Here is a 20,074-nt window from a genome sequence, read left to right on the forward strand (position 1 = left end):
AGAGAGAGAGAGAGAGAGAGAGAGAGAGAGAGAAGGAAACCTGTACAGAAAAATCACAGACAGAAAAGTAACTCAAAAGTATGAGGTTTTTGACCTGGGTTATCCTTTCTCCCTCCTCGCACCACAGGACCACAGGGTTTCATGCTGCTGAGTTAGTGCAGGTCTGAGCCTTCCCACCCAGACAGTACCAGCACATGGCTGCTCTTAGCCCAGGGGATGTCTCCTAGGGTGGTGGTGCTCACACAGCCAGACAAGGGATGGAGAGAGGAAGGTTTGTGGACTGGGAGGAAGTACGTGATAAGTGTATGGCGTCTGAAGAGGGTCTCTTCCAGGCAAACCTTGTATCTTAGAGATTCTAAAAATTGTGAGTTCATACAAGATCTGGAGCTTTATTTTTTAAATCAAGTTAGTAGTTCACTACCAGTATTTCTCTTGGAATAAAATGGGATAGAATGGGTTAAGACAGGGTAGAATGGATGAAAATACAGCAGAGAATAAGGGTAAATATTAAGGAGAGCTCTATAAAACATATATTGAGATATGTGTCTAAATATTGGTTTGCTGAATATTTCTTAGTGTGGGTTGTGGTTTAAAAAACAACCACCACCACCTTAGATAAGCTGCCCTTGTTTCTGGTATGTGAAAACCATGTTTGTTTGTCATATGATACTACCGATATATTGGGAATCTGGGAACATGGAAATGAACCCTGTGGAGTTAATCAGGCTCTTAATATACAAAGTAGTGAAAGATTTACAAAGGGGCAGCATATTCCACTTACAGTAATGCTTATAGTGGTGGTATTCTCTGTAAGTAAAAATTCTGAACAAAACCTTGGCATTTCATTTTTGCTGTTAAGAAATGATAATAGCATGACTAGCAGAGCTAAGTTTATATTTATCATCATTCTCCGGAAGTAGAAAAATTTTTTTTTGTTTAGAAATTATTGCATATAAGCTTTGTGCCATTTTATGAGGTAAGTACCGTTTTTATGCCCAGAGGCATTTTTCACAGAGGCACAGAAAAGTGACTTTAAAGGGTCCGTGGTCACAGAGCGGACCCAAGCAACCTGGCTGTAGTCGGTGCTGTCAATCACGATATGTAGCTACTCATGTCAGGTAGATCACAGGAAGTCCCTGTGTTGAGATCACCCAGAAATGTTGCTGTGACCCAGCTCTCTGCTAGTGTGCAGCCATTCGTAGGTTCTCACATACTTCTTTCCAGATCTTAAATGGATTGAGGGCCATCTGGAAAATCACAGTTTTCTGAAGTTGAAAATACCCTGATTCACCCTCTGGTTACTTTGTAGGTTAATCAAACAGTGGCAGCGTTAAAAGCCAATCATGTCAATGTCGGTGCCCGGGTACAGTCAGCTGCATATTTTTCTGGTGACCAGATTTCCAGTGACAAGGAAGGTAAGTAAGTGATTATATTGGAAATAATTTTTTTCTGGGGATAAATCCCTTAGGTGTAAATGCCTGTCTGAGCTTTCAGAACTCGTAATGGCGCAGAAATCTCATAATCTTGTCCACGTTCTCATAGATCTTGGGACAGGTGCGCATCTTAATTCAGAATCAGGCAGTGTTTCTACTGTAGGTCAGTTGTGTCAGGAATTGATACTTGAATCGTTCATGCAGCAAGTAGTTATTTCACACTAATAGTGATATCGTAGCTAAGACACCTGGCTGTCATTTCCTGAGAGCGTGTCACGTGCCAGGCCCTTGGCTGAGCTACAAGCATTCAGATGTGATCTCTGACCTTCTCAGGAAGTCTCATGAGAGTCAGGGCTGTATCTGAAGTCACCCAGCTGTTCAGTGGCAAAGCCGAGCTGATGCTGGAGCTTGTCCCGCTCTAAAGTCCACACTTTTCACTGTTTTGCTGCATTGTTCCCTTGGCACAGGGTTTCCATGCGCTGCCTTTCTTTCATCTTATTCTCATGAAGCACATTTTCTAAAATAGCCCTCAGAATTTTTATTTTAGATGAAAATTGACTCCACTTGGGGAGGAGTGGTTAAGGTTTATCCCTCTACTTTTTCCAGTATAGTAGTCCCTTATTTTTATATGTATAGTTGAATAAGAATTTACATAATTCAACTGAAATTCTCAAATGATGGGGCAGAAATTATTCTGACTTTAAACTCCAGTTCAGTATTTTCTTGTTCTGGGTACACATGAGCTTGCACAACTCCCTGTGTCTGAATATAACTGTTAATAATGAGCATGAGGAACAATGGCCTATGTGTGCTTGGCAGTAATTCAGGCAGTCTTTAATTGCAGAAATTATTTTATGACCCCTTGTACACCTTAGTGGCTTTCATTGTTCTGGGAGTGGTAGACAGCAGGTTGCCATACCAAGTTCACCAGTTGTCTCTGTCTTTCACCCATATTAGATCAGGTAGTCCTCAGACAATAGTCGTTTTCTAGGTAATGCTGAGGCACGTTGTTAGCTTAGCTTGAAAGCAGAACAGAAAGGAGAAAAGGAAAAGAATGAATGACTTGCAGCAAAATTAGAATTAGCTTTTGGAAGTTCATATCCCCTTGTGGTTATCCCATCTTATGGCTAAGCTTGATTGTCCCCCAAATTCTGTACATAATATTGGATTAAGAAACTGTATTTGGAAACAGATTTTATTGTCTTGTGTACTATGTTTAATTCATATCAGAGCTGCATTTTTGTACTGAAGGTCCAGATGCTCTAGAATTAATTATTATACATTCCACTGAGTAAGTTGTTCCTTACTTTTTTAAAAGACATTTTATTAGCTTGGAAATACCTATGTTTGAGGTTTTTATAAGGCTAATATCTAATTGAAATATATCAATGATTTTTATTTTTCATTTTATTTCTCTTACATGAGTGTACTTATTACTCTTGGATGACTAGATTTATTCTGTATTGAAGTAGATTTAGAAAACATTGACCTTAAATGTGATGTGGATCTCTTATATGGCAATAGATCATTTTAAAATTCTATTTGTATTTTACGGCCTCAGTTAAGAAAGCAACCCTGAGTTTAGTTTTGTTTTGGTTTTTACTGTCATTTGGTGGTATCTAATGTGCTATCACGATATCTTTAGTATCATCCTTTCCCTAGCTCACTGATCACATTTCTCCTTGACTCTGATAGATAGCTAAGAGCATCTCCATTTTGTCAATGAGGCAACTGAAACTAGAGTTTAAATTATTTCCTAAGCCTATAGAATGAGAATTTGAACTCAGGTCAATTTGACTATAAAACCACCATAATTACTACTAATTTTTTTCTTTTACTCTTTTTTCTGTTTCTTTCAGAGGATTATATTCGTTATGCCCATGGTTTGATATCTGATTACATCCCCAAAGAATTAAGTGACAGCTTATCTAAATACTTAAAGTAAGTATCATTCATCTTCAGGCCTAATTAACAAGTATCTTTGTGCCTTTTGATTTTACAGCAGTAGAGTTTCTCTGTGGTTTATTATATCATTGTTCACAATGAGAGTTTATTCTTGAGCTATATCATATACTCTGTGGATTGGAAATGATTTTTAATAGACACTGGTTGGAATGAATAATTCCACCAAATCAGGTGGAAACTCTGATTACAGCAGCTTTATATCCTTTGTATGATTTTATAGGATAAAGGATATTAAACTTTTATCCCCAGTGAAACTTAATTCATTTGGTTTCTTTACAGTCATTTTAAGCAAAAGAAAACTGGGAAATGAAGGGGTGGATGACACTTTTAAAGGATGCAGGCCCTTTGAAACTTAGGAGAAAAATGACCTCCGCAGTCATCTTAGTTGTTCCATTTGGTAAAACAATATTTTAAAAAATTACATTTTAAAGTTTTATGCTATTTTTACCATTATCATTAGATGTTCACTAGATACCTTTATAATTCTAAGTAGTTGGAATTCAAAGTCATTTGAAAAACTGTGTTCTTGAAGCATGGAAGAATCAGCCTAAGGATAACTTCATTTATATTCCTTCCTTTACAAAAATGTTTTAATATAATGTAAGGACTTTACTCTTGTGTAGTATAACTGTGTTTATGGTCAAGATTTTAGCAAATATTATTAACGTTTTTTGACCGTGATAATTTAAAACCTTTTCCTGAACCTTACACAATCCTGTTTTCCTCCTTCATACATAATAGATAGTAATAGATAAAGATGCTGTTTATAGCAAATTCCATAGATCCTACTTTAAAACAGTGGAAACTGGTTTCTGTAATAAAGTGTGTCTAAAGCTTGTTAACATCTTTCTGTTTAATACTTCCCTTGATTTTTTGATTGCTTGTCTTATTAGCTATGTAATGTTTTTATTAGCCATCTAATGTTTTCATTATTTGTTTAGACCCTTTTCCCTCCACTGAAATTTTTAATTTGGGGTTAAAAATTTGCAGAGCAAGATCCAATTAAACTTCTCTTTCATGGGAGAAAAGGTGAAGTTTTCATGACTTTTGTCAATAGTTACAGTAACATTCACTTTTAAATAAATGCTAGTAGCATCATTTGTGAGGAAGCATTCCAGTACCAAAACATAAAGTTGAGGCTACAGACAAGCAAGCTCTATTTCAGCAAATGGTTTTAATTTTATTTTTCTTTTGATAATTCCAACATAGGGAATTAAGTAGTAAAATGAAGATTTATTTATTTATAGAAATTTTATTTTTTACTCTGAAATAATGGAACAAGAAGATCTGTTGAAGCAATGCTATGAAAAAAGAAAAACTAAGTTTTAAGTAGATCTAATCTCTACTTGCTTGTCTGTGAAAAACGGAGACTATGATTCTATTTTTTAACCTTCCTTAGGCTTCCAGAAACTTCAACTCTATTGCCAAACCCTCCATCAAAGGTAAGAAATTGTGACTAAAAATATCTTCAGGGAACATGGAAAGATATCACTTCTACCACATGAATTTAGATTGTTGGAGGGATAGATGGGACCTCTATATAGGGTGAGAAAAAGGGTACAGGCCCTTTAAAACTTAGGAGAAAAATGACCTCCGCAGTCATCTTAGTTGTTCCATTTGGTACCCAAATTCCTCTCTCAGCCTAGCAACAAAGTAACCAGCCAACTGGGTGGGGCTGCTGTCAGAGAGAGGGACCACCTCAACCCCATAATAGAAGACCGTAGGCCACACTGGGCAGTTACACAGCTCTGGGTCCCCCACTCCTCAGAGTGGCATTGTATCTTCAGTTAGTAACCTTTACTCTTGTTTTGTACTATCTTCTGACTGCTCTTCCTGTTTTTATGTCAGCGAGAGAGAAACAAGTCCAGGAAAATTCGACAGTGGGCTAATAACCTGGGCATGACACTAATATATTTTAAAGCATACAAAATCCATTTTGCATAGAGCAGTGGTAGCATGTGTGCCACAGAAGATTTTTGTACCATTGAAAGCTCTAAGAGGTTCACCATCATTGGCATAGAGTGGTGCAGTGTGGAATATAGATTGTACTGGGCTCTGTGTCAGTATTTTTTATTTTGTAGATTTTACCTGAGTGGTGAAAAGAACATTGGTTTTAGCAAGATACTTCTTGAAAAATATTATAGATATATGGATTTCTTTTGACAGTACTGGGGATCAACCCCACTGAGCAATATCCCCAGCCCTTTTTTAGTCTTTACGGTATTGTGATGGGGTGCACTAAGTTGCCCCAGCTTACCTGGAATGAGACATCCTTCTTTCTCAGCCTCCTGACAGGATGAAAAGTATACACCACTGCACATGGCTATTCACTTAGTGAATTTTATTAATCACCCAGAATACTCCATATACAGCTAACACATTTTGCCAAATTTAATTGTCCCTGAACAAAGGCACGTAGAGCACAATTTGTATAATATAGCCCTTTAAATGACAACTGTGTTTCTGTTTTGCATTTGGGATCAGTTTTCTGTGCGATTGTTGTCCGTAGGTGGGAATCTGCTCTTTGAGACGTTCTTAAACTGTCAACCTCAGCTTTTCTACAGTTTATGTTTATTTCCCAGAGATAGAGACTAGAGAACCCAGTTATAAGCCACACGTAAATACCGCATGCTGTAGCATCCCTCAGTCTTGGCCAGGGTGATGATCCTATGGCCCATGTGCTGCAGCAGACTGTATCACTGAAAGCTCTAAAAGGCTCGCCATCACTGGTCTAGGTCATATCTCAGATGAGTAAGCACTGCTCTGGGACAGGGAAATAAACACAGGCACCGTTGATCAGTGAGGTCATTCTCCAACCAGCAGAGGAACAGATGAAATGGGAATGTGCCGTGGGCATGTCACGGACATTAAATAACTTTCCTTCCCTGCCTTTGTTCCTTGGCCTTCAGAGGGACAACATGTACCTATCTGAAGGTGGTGCCAACAGCTTCCAAACCATGTACTGCTTTGATTTTTAGGAAAAGAAAAAAAAAGACTGAAGATTGAAAGTGCATTGGTGTTAGTTTAGGGCATGCTCAGCATGCTCAGCAGGTTGTCAAAGAAGATACATCTTTTATCTTCTTAAAGAACAGCACTGGGTAAAAGTCATCTGCCATGAGATCTACTAAGGACTGCAATTCCAAGCCAGGCGCATGTTTCTAGTCCAGTAGTTAATTTCTGATGGTAGCCCAAGGAACAGAAAGAAAAATAATTATTTTGCTTTTAGTAGATGGGTGTGCTGAAAGTGTTCTTTCTTATGTCGCTCCCTCTGAAAATTCAGCATATTTCTTTCTTCTAAATATCTGTCTTCCTTAGCAATTTAGAGCACATCCATAAATTGCTCTAAACTTATTGCAAGTTGTACCCTTTGATACTTTCTGGAGTAGTGAGTTTCATGTCTATTCTCCATTCTAGTTTTTTTGTGTTGTTTTAATTTCCAAAATTTAAGTCATTTGTGGTTTTATCATTTATGATTTAGATCCAGGGTCAGCATACATTTTGTATTAAGGCCAGGTAATAAATATTTTAGTTTCCCTGGAGCAAACGGTCTCTGTTACAGTCACTCAGCTATGTTGTAGTGAGAAAATAGACACAGACAATATATAAACGAGTTAGCAGGGCCATGTTCCAATGAAATTTTATTTATAAATCAAAGGCCAGCTGGATTTGGCCGTTGGGCCACCATTTTGCCAAGCTGTGATTTAGATCTCATCATCTTGTTCTTCCTAAGCCTCAGCTCTATTGCCTGGATTGTGTTATTTGTTTTTAGAGGTCTTCTACTCTGTGTGTCTTCTTTGGGTCCCGGTACACACAGCATAAACTTTATTGTATGGTGTACTGTAGTTTGAACAAATGTGCAGTGTCTTCTGCTAGCCTTCCTGTCTGTGCTCAGAATTTGACTTTTATAGTGATACACTTGATTGTTTTCAGGGAATACCTTCTCTCAATCAGGAGATAACTTTTGCATCTAGCTATCATGGACAGCATGAGCTGACCATCCTTACTATGGTTTTTTTGGTTTTCCTTACTAGTCCACCCTGGCTGAAGCCCAGCGTATCCCCTTACCTCCTTCAATCTTCAATATTTATTGTCTCTTTCAGTTAGCAGAGCGAAATGCATTCAATCATGCCTTGTATACCGTGTTTTGGAGCCATGTGTCCATTTCTTCTGAAACCTTCTCCTAATCTAGAGTGATTGATCTTTTAAATAACAAAATATCAGTAACTATTTCATCCTGTACTTTCTAAAATATTCAACACTGTGCCAGGAATAGCATAAAAGCTACCTGTATTCCTTTTCTTCATCTTTTTTTTTTTGGTACTGAGAATCAAACTCAGGATTCTTACGCTTGCCAGTCAGGCACTTGTGCTGCTGAGCTGTATCTCTGGCCCCATTTTCTTCATAAACACCTATTTGGTATGTTGTTTGGTTGTGAGCTATTAAAACACCGATCAAAGCATCATGTTTATTAAATGTTTTAAATTTGCATATAAGTAATTTGATCTTAGGTTCCAGCTGTCACATCTCTAGGTGGGTTTGAAGTCACCAGCTCACTGGAGAATTTTCGGGGCTTATATCTCTCTGATGGCAGAAACAGGAAGAGTAATCAGAAGAAAATGCAAAGACAGTAAATTTTACCAACAGAAGAAAAAAGATAGAAATCCAGTTTGTGGAGTGCGGGGCGGAGGGGAGGCAGAGCTGGGTAACTGCTAAGTATGGGTGAGCAGTCCTGCTTTTATGGGGTTGAGGTGGTGGTCCCTCCCTCTGAGGGAGCCCTACCTGAGTGGCTGGTTTTTTTGTTCGTAGGCTGATAGAGCATGTTGGGTATGATCACAATAATTAGAGTAGACGATATGACAAAAACAAAACTGTAGACTGCCTGTTTACATTCTCTGAACATTGCAAAGATTGTGTTTTTCCTAATCTCTAATGGGCCTGTATCCCATTTCTGACCCTACCTAAGGAGTTCCATCTGTCCCTGCATTTTCCCCCTCTGGAAACAAGTATCCAGCTGCTGTTGGGATTTAAAGGCAACGACTGTTCTGGCTGAAAGGGGGCACTGGTTGGGGCTGTGGATGATGTCCATCAGGAGGGTGATCTAAAAAGCCATGGTAAAAGGAAGGAGAACCCACCATAGTTGGCTCTATCTGGATGACCATTTGCATATTTATAGCATTGATTCGATCTGAAATTTACTGGGAAAGGCAGTTTAGTATAAAAGGGCCAAACAGACACTGGGAAAGGAGTCAGGTGGATATAAAAGGAAATTTTAGCTGAAGAGAAAATTTGGATCAAAAGGGAGTCCATGGCCCCCTGGTCATGGAGCCACTTAGTCTAGTCCAGAATGTCATTAATCTGAGTCTTAACCTATTGAGAAATGTTAATATAGGTCCAGCAGGTTCCATTAAAAACTGCACAGGCACCTCTATGATGGGCCAGCATCTAATCTAATACTTGCTTATGTACTAAAACAATACATGCCATGGAGTCCAGGGATCATTAGAGGTCCTTGAAATTACTACCAGTTAACTGGGCAACTTCTGGTGCAGGGGCAGGGAGGTTTGAGATTTGTACTGAATTGGCTACTATTCCCTAGGTTAGTTTCATGAGGGTGCTATGAGTGCCATGATCCTTAAGGCTATAAGAGGTTTACCATTTATACTGAAAACGTCCTCTTGTTCCCTGAGGTCAAAAAGCCCTGCTGCATAGAAGCCTGATTTAAACCCTACATACCACGTAAGGATAGTCGCAATTTTGTTAAGCCCCAGGTTCCTCTGTTTCAGTGGAAATGGTGGCAACATAATCCTCGAGATTATACAGGGTTCCCATCATGATTTCATCCTTTACCATAAAAGAGGAGTCTGGAAGGGGAATAAAGAAGACAACTTTCAGAAAAGTTGGACCTTTTTGGAGAGAATACTGAAGGGATAAGTAGGTATAAGGAGTGAATCTCAGTGAACTGACTAAAGGTGACCCCCAGACTTGACAAGAGTACATACCAAGAGTACATACCACCTTGGATCCCATCACAGCTGGGCCATGTCAAGATACAGTTAGCTTTAGGTGGATGAAAAAAGATTGATTAGAACCTATTTTTGGGTACCAGACTTTATCGTGATCTTGGCAAGTAACAGCAGTCCAAGGTCCTGCCTTATTTGAAGATGACGGGCTTGCCTAGCCCCCTTTTTTATTGATACCCAAAGACTAAAATTTCCCCTTTCTCTATACCGAGGTTGTCCAGTCTAATTAAAGTCAGAGTCAGTGTCCATGGCCCAAATCCTGTCAGCCAAGTGCATGCCCTCAACAGCTGGCCCGGAGACCCCAGGGAAAGAAAGAAATCGGTTAGGACTGTTCAGAGGTCAGCAGGTAAAGTTGAGCTTATTAGGATATGGTCCTAGGTAGATCTGGAGCCAGGGTGGTGGAGTATTTGGGAGTGGAAAGCAGATCCCCAGTCAGTATGGTCAGGAACCAGAGCTCCCACCAACCACAGGAAAGTGTTGTTTTCCCAGGAAAGGACAGGGAGCTCCCTCCCAAGGGTAAGGAAACTCTGCTAATGCCATAAGCAACCTCCACATGGTCAGTCCCTGTCACAGAAGAAGTGATTCTACCCTAAAAATAGCAAACTCTCGAACTGTAAAATTAACCAAATTCCCAATAAGATCCACAACTCCACATATACCAGAACAGAGGATATTTTAGACCACCCCTCATTAATTGGTGTACATGTCTTATAAATCTCAAAATGAAGTTTGAGATCTTCCATGGGCTTCCAAGAGATGTAAGTAGAATCAGGTGGTGATGAAGGATTCTCTTTCTGGTTCTCCAGAGCAGTCCAAAGTTTCACCCAGGAATGATGGATCCAGGTGTCATATCCTGTCACTGTAATTGTAGTAGGGGTGGAAAGGATCATTCTATAGGGATCCTCCCATTGGGATTTGTTCAGATCTTGTCTAGAACCTTGACCAGTACCCAAGTTACAGGACAAAAAAGAGACTTACTAGGTGGAGTGGCTCCAGGGTTTGTTTGCCTCAAGGCCGACAGAATTGGAGGAACTAGTCTAAGGACTTAAGGTAACCTTAAGGCTACCTCTGTTTTCTTATCAACTAGGATAGGCACAACGCAGATGGTAATCAATACTGCAGACTTTGGAGATGCCTTCGGGAACCTCAGAACAAAAGGCAGGGCCATTGTACTTTGGAGGCTACAAAGGACCCTGAATCTTGGAATAACATAATTGATGAGAACTTTTACCACCTTTCTTGCCTTTACTGACTTGGAAGGGCAAGGCTTTATCCACTCTTCCCATCAGCCAGGACCAAGAAAAACTGGCTATTGCAAGCTCCTGGCATATGAGTGAAATCAAACTGCCAGTCCTGTCCTGAATAAGCACCTTGGTACTGTTTTCTCTGTAGTTGCAGTTGGACCTTTTATAGGTTTGTCCTTAAGCATATTTTACAGCCCTGGACTACTTGCTATACTGTTGTTTTAACTTATTTCCCTGGAAGGCCTTTGTAACCAGAGTAAGAATATTTTTCTGCCCTAGGTGGCAGATGTCATGGATGCCCTTGATTATCTTCCAGGTTAGATAGCCAGGTAGAACGAGGCGCTCAGTGGGAGTGACCCACCATCTGTCAGACTTAAGGGTCCATCCCTGTTCCTGGGCTTATAAAATCTGTTGGTCAGAGTATATAGTTGTACTAGTGGGCAACAGACTGGATCACAATAAAAGGGGACATTCTAAGTATCAAAATGCAGCCACCTTGGATTCTTTCTCAGCTCTTTTATTGCCCAGGCTAACAGGATCTTGTTCCCTTTGGTGTCGTAGGCAGTATATAACTGCTATTTCAAGAGTCAGGTGTACAGTACAGCCTTGATCAGTTGCAGGATCTCCAAAGCATACTTAATAGGAGACCACTTTAGACTTCACAGGCCTCATTCTTTCCAAATAGCAGTATGAGTGCATAACATGAAAAACATAGTTGGCCAGCCTGAGAGCCTGGGTGAGGACCATTAGTTCTGCCCTTTGGGCAGTGATCCCTGGAGGTAGGGGATCTGACTCCATCACTCCCAAATGGCCCACCACTACATATCCAGGTCAGTCAAACGAGCTGCCATCAGTAAAAATTTCAACCTCATGGGCCTTAAGAGGTTGATTATATAGTCCTTAACTTCTGGCCTGGATTAAGATCTCTCAGCACAACCATGCTGATACCCAGTTAACTCCTTGGGATTATGCAGAAAGGTTGAGGCCTTAACATGTCTCTATTTTAACTTCAGGACCATTTAGTAAGAGGATTTGGTACCTTAAAATCTGGGCATCTGGTACCCAGGGGTGAGTTGGTCCCTTAGGAGCCTGCCATTGTCATGGGGATGCTTTACCATAAGTGCCCATCCTTGAGTGAGCTTATAGACCTTAGGGACCAAAATACCCCCCAGTGGCCAACACTTGCCAGCAGCCTATCTATCCCTTTGACACTGGGTTTAATTCCTTGCTTAAGTAAGCTATGGGCTGGTGGCTTGGTCCCAAGGGTTGGATGAGGACCTTTAAAACAACCCATGTCTGTCAGAAAAGGGCAATATTGGTCTTGACTGGGGAGCCCTACCACAGGGGCCTCTAGCAGGGCTTATTCAGTTCCTGAAAAGTGCAGTCAGCTTCAGGGCTTCAAGCAAGGAGATAGGTCTGAACCTCCTGAGTCTCTGAGAAGTTGGTAAAGGGGCCGAGTCTTTTCACCATATTCAGGGATCCAGATTTTGCAAAACTCAGTGACTTCCAGGAAGGCTCCCATCTGTTTAATATGTTTAGGCTGTGGAAGTCCACATGAGGCTGTATCCTCTCTGGGCTCAGATCCCTCCTTCCATGTGAGATAAACAAACCCAAGTAAGTAACTTGAGTCTGACAGAGCTAGGCCTTTTCATGGGACACCTGATAGCCCTAGGAGTCCAGGAAGTTGAGGGGAGACTTGGTGCTCCTATGCATTGTACTTTAGTCTGCTCTCAAAGCATTAGGTCATCTACATATTGGAGAAGGGAAATTCCTTCTTCCTTTCAGTCTAGATCTTTGGCTAAGGCCAAGCCAAAAAGGTGAGAACTATCTAGGTCAGTTATCTCACTCCTATGAGGGGATTCTCAAAAGCAAAAAAATCTTGGCTCTCAGGTGCCAGGGGATACAGAAGAAGGCATTCTTGAGATCCAAGACCAAAAACGAACTGGCTAAGGCCAGAACTTGGATCAAGGTGTAGGTGATAAGGACCACTGGAAGCACTGGCATCACAGCCTCATTGATGAGATGTAAATCTTGCACTGGCCTCTATTTGTTTGGTCCTTTTCTTACCCTAGTACAGTGATGGGACTATTATAAGGGCTGACAGTTTCCCTGAGGAGTCCCTGTTGTAGCAGTCCCTACACTGAGAGAAGGTTTTACTCTTTCTCTAACGTCCTGGCAAAGGGGATCCTGTTTTTTGGTAAGGGAAGTACATTGGATCCCTGAGGTGGAGGGATGAGGTAGCTTTCAAAGTTTTTCCCACCATGTGTGCATCTATCCACACAGTTGGGTCTACCTGTAATTCTTGGAGGGAGAAAATTCCCAGAGGACTAGGCCCAAGAAAGAAGTATGATCTGGACTTGGGTTTTTGATAGTAAGTCACCCCTTAGTAGTGGGGATGAATTTCTGGTATTATCAGAAAGGACTGGATTAAACGGAGTTCACTCCAAGTAAAAGCCCACAGGGTGGGAGAAGAACCTTTCCCTGGAGCATCCCAAGACTCCCTGAACTATAGTGGTGTATGTAGACTGAAAAGCTGGTGCCCATTTCAGTGAAAAAACTGACAGTTGGCCCCCCAGAATCAAATCAGCCTGGGGCTGTGTGGCTCGGACTGCCGTAAGAGGAGGCCTCAGTAAATGGCCCCAGAAACTGTCACTAAGAGGACTTCTTACTTCCTTGAGGACGTTCAGCATCCCAGTGATTGCCTTGGCAAGATGGGTCACGGTGTGGAAGGCTCATGCTGAGTCCTCCTTTGAGGGCACCCTCCTTCTCAAGAAAGGATCATGCTTTCTGAAACGTTCAGGCTTTTGGCAGTGATGACAGAGAAATCCAGTTCCATCTCATTTGGGGATCGTGCCTAAAACTCCCTGTAGGATAGCTACCAGTTCCCTGTGTCTCCCCTACTTTTCTCTTATGCCTCTCCATCTCTGTTGTAGAAGATTTAGTGGCCTCTCTAAGGAGGCCATTTAGTCCCAAATGACCTTGTTTGGGACCCACCACCAGCTTCAAGAGCTTGTTCTGAATGTCAGGGGCCAATTGAGTTAAGAATTTATCCTTGATAAGGATTTCTCCAGCCATACTGTCAGGATTCATAAAAGTGTACTTGGTAATTGTATCTTTTCATCATTATTAGAACATGGGAGAGAGGGCGTTCTTTTTCCTCTTGGTGGATTTGTCCCAGTTTTGCATAATTAATAGGCTTGACCCTTTTCCTTTTAGTCCTTTAATGTAATGGAATGAAAATGTGCCGCCTCTCCCCGAGGAGCCCCATGGTCCCAATGTGGCGCATTATAGGGATCACCTTGATTCCAGCAGGGGCATAAACCCTCAATTCTCCCTCTCCTCTTTGAGGTCCCCAGTGTACCTCATAGTAGGTATTTCCAGCCCAAATGGCAGAGCCCCAAACTCTGTCCCTTTCTAAACAAGGAAGTTACCCTTTCAACGGTGCTGATAGAGCCATCAGGATCATCTGTGAAGCTTCCGGGTCTCACTTAATTTCCTCCAACTCTGAATAAGTAAAGGGACATATTCTGGCTCACCCCATAAGTTGAAGTGAAGAGGCAGTATCCTCTCCCATGGCGTCATCCATACCGGTGGCCTAGCTCATGAATTTGGCCTGCTGGGTCTCAAGCCTCCTTCTCCTGGGATGTGCACTTTCTGAAGGAGGAGGAGGGAGGTAGTGCCCCTGAGAGTGAAGCGTCTAAAGAGCACTCAAAAGCCTCATCGGATGATCCCAGAAAATAAAGAAGAGCTGCACATAGGACACCTCACCTCGTTTTCTCTCTCTTATAAAGTCATTTTAACTGGGGAACACCTGGCTGGCCATTTTTCTGGGTCCTTCAGCAGGTGTTGTGTCCAGGCATCAGTATAACAAAAAATTAAGGCCTTTTTCTTTAAGGTTTGAGGATCTAAATCTTTCCAGTATTTGAGGAAACACTCAGGGGTGAACACTGTGAGATAGTAGAAGATCTGGTTCCCATCTATGGGAAATGGAGAAAAAGGTACACTAAAAAACCCTCCGCATTGGACGTCCCCATATGGGGTGTTTTTCTCTTATGGTCAGGGCATCCCCTTCCTTCCAGGGGGTGTGTTGCAGCCTAGGGTCCCCCTGTGGTGGGTAAATCTCACTATGTTCAGGGCTTAGCTGCATCTTATCTGCTATTGGATTAGAGCTGTGGCCTTGCCCGGCCAAGGCCTTGGACCTTTGTATCCCCTTTGATAGTCCTTGTAACATTGGTGATGCCAATCCTTAAATACATACAATTCCCAAAGGCCCTCTCTTTCTGGGGCAAAATGTCAGTTAAGGCCAGGTCCCCCGATGACCTTGGGGTCTTACAGGGTTGGGTGTGGGAAGATGAAAACAAAATTTCCAAAACCCAGCTGATACTCCTCAGTCCTCTTTTGATACTCAGACAAGAGACACTTCTAGGATTTAGAACTTCTAGTATTTGGAGAAAGAGGAGGGGGCCTTTTACATACTCATCTAGAGGTCCATTCTTTCTAAGGTCCCTGTATAAGTCAGTGGGCAGAGTGGTGGAATGACAGAAAAGATGGAAAGAAAAAGGAAGGAGGCGGTTGGACTTTAGCCACTGTTGGGAGAAGAAGCTGCGTGCCCAATCATCCTTCCCGGCGGCACACCGGAAGAAACAGGTCTGTGGGAAAGCCCAGCTTCAGGAAAAGACGTGTATCACCCTCTCAGATAGCTCAAAAATGGCCTGAAAGAAGTTTTGTTCTAGTGTGCATGAGCACAGGGGCCGCAGGGACGTGATCTGAGTCCTTTTTTTCACCCATCTTGCCCACGGGGTCCTACCCTCTAACCAAACCAAGGAGAATCCCCTCTCAGCATCCGGTCAGTTTGAGTCCTTGGTAAGTCCCTGACCTTGGTCTCAGTCTCTTAGCAGTAGGTGGGTCTGTATAAACCCCAAACCAGGCGCAGACAACAAGGTGGCAGACAGTGTCAGTCCTCTTGGCATGAAGTGGGAGTGGGTCAGGATACTCCCCTGACCAGGTGTGGACCACAAGATTGAAGACATTCTAGCCACCAGCTTTCTGTGGATCATCTTATAAGATATGAGGTACTAATTCCTGCCAGCTTTCTGTGGCCTACCAGAAAGCTGTAGGAAGTACTGAGTCCCAGAACACTGCCATTTAGCTGCATGGGGATGGGCTCCTCAGAGTGGGATTCCGTATCAAAAGGGCCCAGCCAAGAGATTTCTACTGTGCTAGATTGTGAAGGGAGAGAATGTCTCCAAAGCAAACCAAGAAGAGGACACTGCCCTCCTGCATTTACTTACATGTAAGCTGGGTTATACTTACCTTGTCAGGTGGCCTTTGTCAGTCCTAGGTGAACTGTCACATCCCTAAGTGGATCTGGAGCCACAAGCCCACTGTAGAATTTTTCTGGGTCTGTATCTCCCTCCAGCGTAGAAAGAGGAAGAGAAGTCAGAAGACAGTGCAAATACAAAGAAAGTTTTATTAGCAGAAGAGATATAAAGCTACGTTGAGGAGTGGGGGCCCTAGAGCTGGGTAACTACTGAGTGTGGGGTAGCAGTCTTGCTTTTATGGGGTGCTGATACTTCCCTCTGGGGTAGCCAAATCTGATTGGTTGGATTTTTTGTTGGTAGGGTGATACAGGAACTTGGGTATGAATTAGGATGGACAATGTTACAGAAACAATTGTAAGACTGCCTGTTGTTTACATTCTCTGAGCGCTGCAGAGATTGTTTTTCTCCTGAGTTCTAAAGGGCCCTTGTCTTCTTCTGTCATTACCAAAGCAGTCCCGTTTATCCCTAGGTAGCTGAGAATATTTTAAATCTGAATTATTACTGGAATAAATTGTGTCCAAGTGTTTACAGTGACATCTGTTGGAGAAACATTTTGCCACAGAGGAGAAACACAAATGCCTTCCTAGCTTCTCACCCTTTGACTTTTGAAAATATTATAGCCTTTAGCATTAGGGGTTGTGAGTTCTACTCCTGGCTGAAGGTAGCTTTCTTGTAAAAATATCCGTTAATGACATTTTGCTGTATTAATTTAAAAACAAAAATTCTTGAGAAAGTTGTGTCATTTACTCTGTTGGTTCCCATGTGGTAAACTAGTATTTTACTTTTTGTCAGTTTATTTGCTAGAGGTTGCTGTGTAGACAAAAGTTTTTTCCATAGTATGTGATAGGTTTCAAACACACAGAAATTTCAAACATCTTATGTAGTTTTATCCCCTTGTACTGTGTGACCTGTGAAATCTATTAGCACCAACTTTACCAGGCTTTTTGTTGTTGTTGTTGTTTTTTACTTTAATTTTAAAGAGAATTAAAAAAATAGAAATGGTACAGAATTTCAAACAAGATGATACAGAATTTCAAACAAGGAAATTAACAGTGGTTGTTATATTGCATAATGTTATCTTCAAAGTAATTGCCCAGATTACCAGATATAGGCATACAAAATTGATAAAAAAAAATTAATCATTAACTGTTCCTTTCAGTAAGCCAATAGAAATTAGTAGTAGAATTATCTTAGCTATCTCATATGTGTATATATATATAATTTCCCTTTCTTTCTTTCTTTCTTTCTTTTTCTTTCTTTCTTTCTTTCTTTCTTTCTTTCTTTCTTTCTTTCTTTCTTTCTTTCTTTCTTTCTTTCTTTCCTCTTTTCCCCCACCCCAGTTGTTCTTACCTTTTGAGCAGTTTTTTTCCCTCTCACAATATCTGTTGTATCTTTTGGATTTTATTTACGCTTTCAGGTTATTACACTAGGGAGACAATATGATGTTTACACATGTGCGTGATTTATTTCACTTATGAGTATGGTCTCTAGTTGCATCTATTTATCTATAAAAGCCTCAAGTTTATCTTTCTTTATAGCTGAGTAATACTCCACTGTACAAAAAACCACATCTTTTTTATCCATTCCTCAGTGGATGGGCATTTGGGTTGTTTCCAAGATTTAGCTCTTACAAATTGTGCTGCTATAAACATGGCTGCACATATATCGCTGTGGTATGATGTCTTCAGTCCCTCTGCAATGCCCAGAAGGGGAATAACTGAGCTGAATGGGACCTCTAATCCTAGTTTTTAGCAAAGGCAGGGTTGCAAAGGGTGAAGCTGAACACAAGTCTGTATTTCCTAGGCACACTGTTGCCTCTTGTCAACTTTGTGTCTCCAAAAAGAGTGTGAAGACCTGTAAAAATCCAAGTTGGTATCCACATTCAGTGATTACTGTGCATTCAGTCCTCTGTGTCAAACAACAAGACTCCTCTATTCTGCTTTGTACCTTTGACATGAGTGTGGCGTGATTCCTTGTATATGATCATTAAGGCTACAGTCCAACTCATGCCTTGGTACAGAATGTTCATGTGAATGGTAATGTTCCATGAAAGTTCAGTTTAGTTGCATTGGCCTGCTGGAAAGAACACCAGTATAAGAACTGATGTCTCACTCCAGGTCCTCCATAGGTGACTGCACCTATTCATGTCACCTCTCTGTGCTTCCCCTTCTAATAGCTGCTTGCTGTGCAAGTTTGTCCTTATGTGAATAAAATGAGACAGCTTAATTGAAAGGAAGAAAGGGCATAAACTACACAAAAATGGTAATAATAGGATAATGCTTCCCCTGTATCCATTAGTAGATACTAAACCATCCCCAAGATGTGAATGAAGTGGAGGTTGTTACTGAATACCTGGGTCCTTCCTAGGGAATTCTCGTCTTTGACTTCTGCACCTTGCCTTTAACCCCTTAGAATGTCCTTAAAGTCTGTAGCCATCTAGGTGCCCACTTTTTATGGTACATACAGAGTGAGTTTGTATCTTGGGAAACTGAGAAAACTGGGTCATATACCTACCCAGTTATATCCCACCATTACCAAGGCTGCTTCTTAAAAGCGGCCTGTGCCTTATTTATTTAGTCAAAATGTAGAGGTGTTTGTAAAAAGTATTGACCTCTGTGTGGGTCCAACTTATACATACTTTAAAAATGGATTGACTTAAGTGACAGGGTGACATTTGACTCCGCTTCACTACTCTAACATTGCAGAGACTAAAGGTATCAGATGAGCCTGTAGAAGCAAAAGAAGACTACACTAAGTTTAACACTAAAGATCTGAAGACTGACAAGGTACGTGGAACCAGGCGTAGTGGCATAATGTACGTCCCCAGTGAGCGTAGTGCTTGTGTACTTCTGGGAACAACTGCATACTTGATTGTGATTGCAGTTTTGGCCATGAGAAATAACTAACTGCGTTTCTGCAGCTTAATAATTCATCCAGAATTGTGCTGCTTGAAAATGAAAGTGTTAAACCATTATTATGGGTTTTACAAAATAAAAAAAAAAAAGAGAGAGACTGTGCTTAGCAAGAATGTAACCAGACTTCACCCTTCATGTAATTTTTGGCCAACCCTGCTGCCCAGAAGCTTCCATGAAATTATGATAGTAACCGAAATTATTGATAATTCCACAATTTAATCTTTACCCTGCAAATGTTACTTTCTTAACATTGCTTACTTAGTTTTTTCTTATACATGCATTATAAATAATATGCAGCTTTGAAAATTTGCATTATAATAATTATATATTTTTTGGTTCCACCTTTTTCTTTTCAGTTTTACAAAAATGTTTATGTTATTAAACGTTCTTTTAAATATTGAATATCATAGTTTCATGATGCCCCATTATGTGTGCTGTTCTTTTCATCATATAGAATATAATTTATTTAGTCAAGCCCCTACTTTTGGATACTTGTTACTTCTGATATTTTTTATTTTTGGTTTAAAGAAACTGATGGAATTTCTTATTTGTAGTTTGTACCTCTGATTATTTTATTAGACACAATTTAGAACTAACAGAGCTTAGAGAACGTGAACTCTCACTATTATATATATGTACATATGTATGTATTGTTTTCCAAAATTGCAGCAGAAATTTGTACTCCCAAACATTATTGCCAATGAGTTCGTGTCTTGCAGTCTTGATGACACTAAGTTTTATTTTATTCTTGAAACATTTTGCCTGTCAAATGAGGCACATTCTTCAACTGGAACAGTTTACCTTTCCAATTGCTTATTGCCCATTTAAATTTTTACACATTGTCATTTGTATCCTTTACCTATTTTTTTGTTGGGATAATAATGTTTTGTTGTTATTGTTGACTTATAAGAACATATTTTAAATTGAGAGTATTCACCTTTTTCATGAGACAGTGTACAAATTATTTTTTGGTATGTTTATGCTTTTTCATTTGCTATTTGTAGTAGTTTTTAATTTTTTATAAAGTTAAGTATAGAAATTGTTTTTCTTGGGCTGGGGATATAGCTCAGTGGTGCAGCGCCTTCCTGGCAAGTGCAGGGTCCTGAGTTTGATTCCCAGTACAAAAAAAGAAAAAAAAGAAAAAAAGAAATTGGTTTTCTTTATGATTTTCCCATT

The 20,074-nt window shown here is 40.7% G+C and overlaps 1 protein-coding gene across 7 annotated transcripts in view; it reads left to right on the forward strand.

Moving 5' to 3' along the window:
- Nucleotides 1-20,074, forward strand: part of Rnaseh2b (ribonuclease H2, subunit B) — a 76,483-nt gene that overhangs the window by 37,516 nt on the left and 18,893 nt on the right. For 4 of the 7 annotated variants that reach the window (XM_013515853.1, XM_013515852.1, XM_013515854.1 and 1 more), the window contains exons 8-11: nucleotides 1,310-1,415; nucleotides 3,293-3,374; nucleotides 4,798-4,840; nucleotides 18,689-18,769. In XM_013515853.1, coding sequence (XP_013371307.1) covers nucleotides 1,310-1,415; nucleotides 3,293-3,374; nucleotides 4,798-4,840; nucleotides 18,689-18,769 — 312 coding nt within the window. Of the gene's footprint in view, nucleotides 1-1,309; nucleotides 1,416-3,292; nucleotides 3,375-3,677; nucleotides 3,998-4,797; nucleotides 4,841-18,688; nucleotides 18,770-20,074 lie in introns of those variants that run through there. The other 3 variants (XM_013515855.1, XM_013515856.1, XM_013515857.1) reach the window with 2 other exon arrangements.

The sequence above is a fragment of the Chinchilla lanigera genome, unplaced genomic scaffold (genome assembly GCF_000276665.1).
Source record: "Chinchilla lanigera isolate Chin_1 unplaced genomic scaffold, ChiLan1.0 scaffold00030, whole genome shotgun sequence".
In the NCBI taxonomy this organism is placed as follows: domain Eukaryota; kingdom Metazoa; phylum Chordata; class Mammalia; order Rodentia; family Chinchillidae; genus Chinchilla; species Chinchilla lanigera.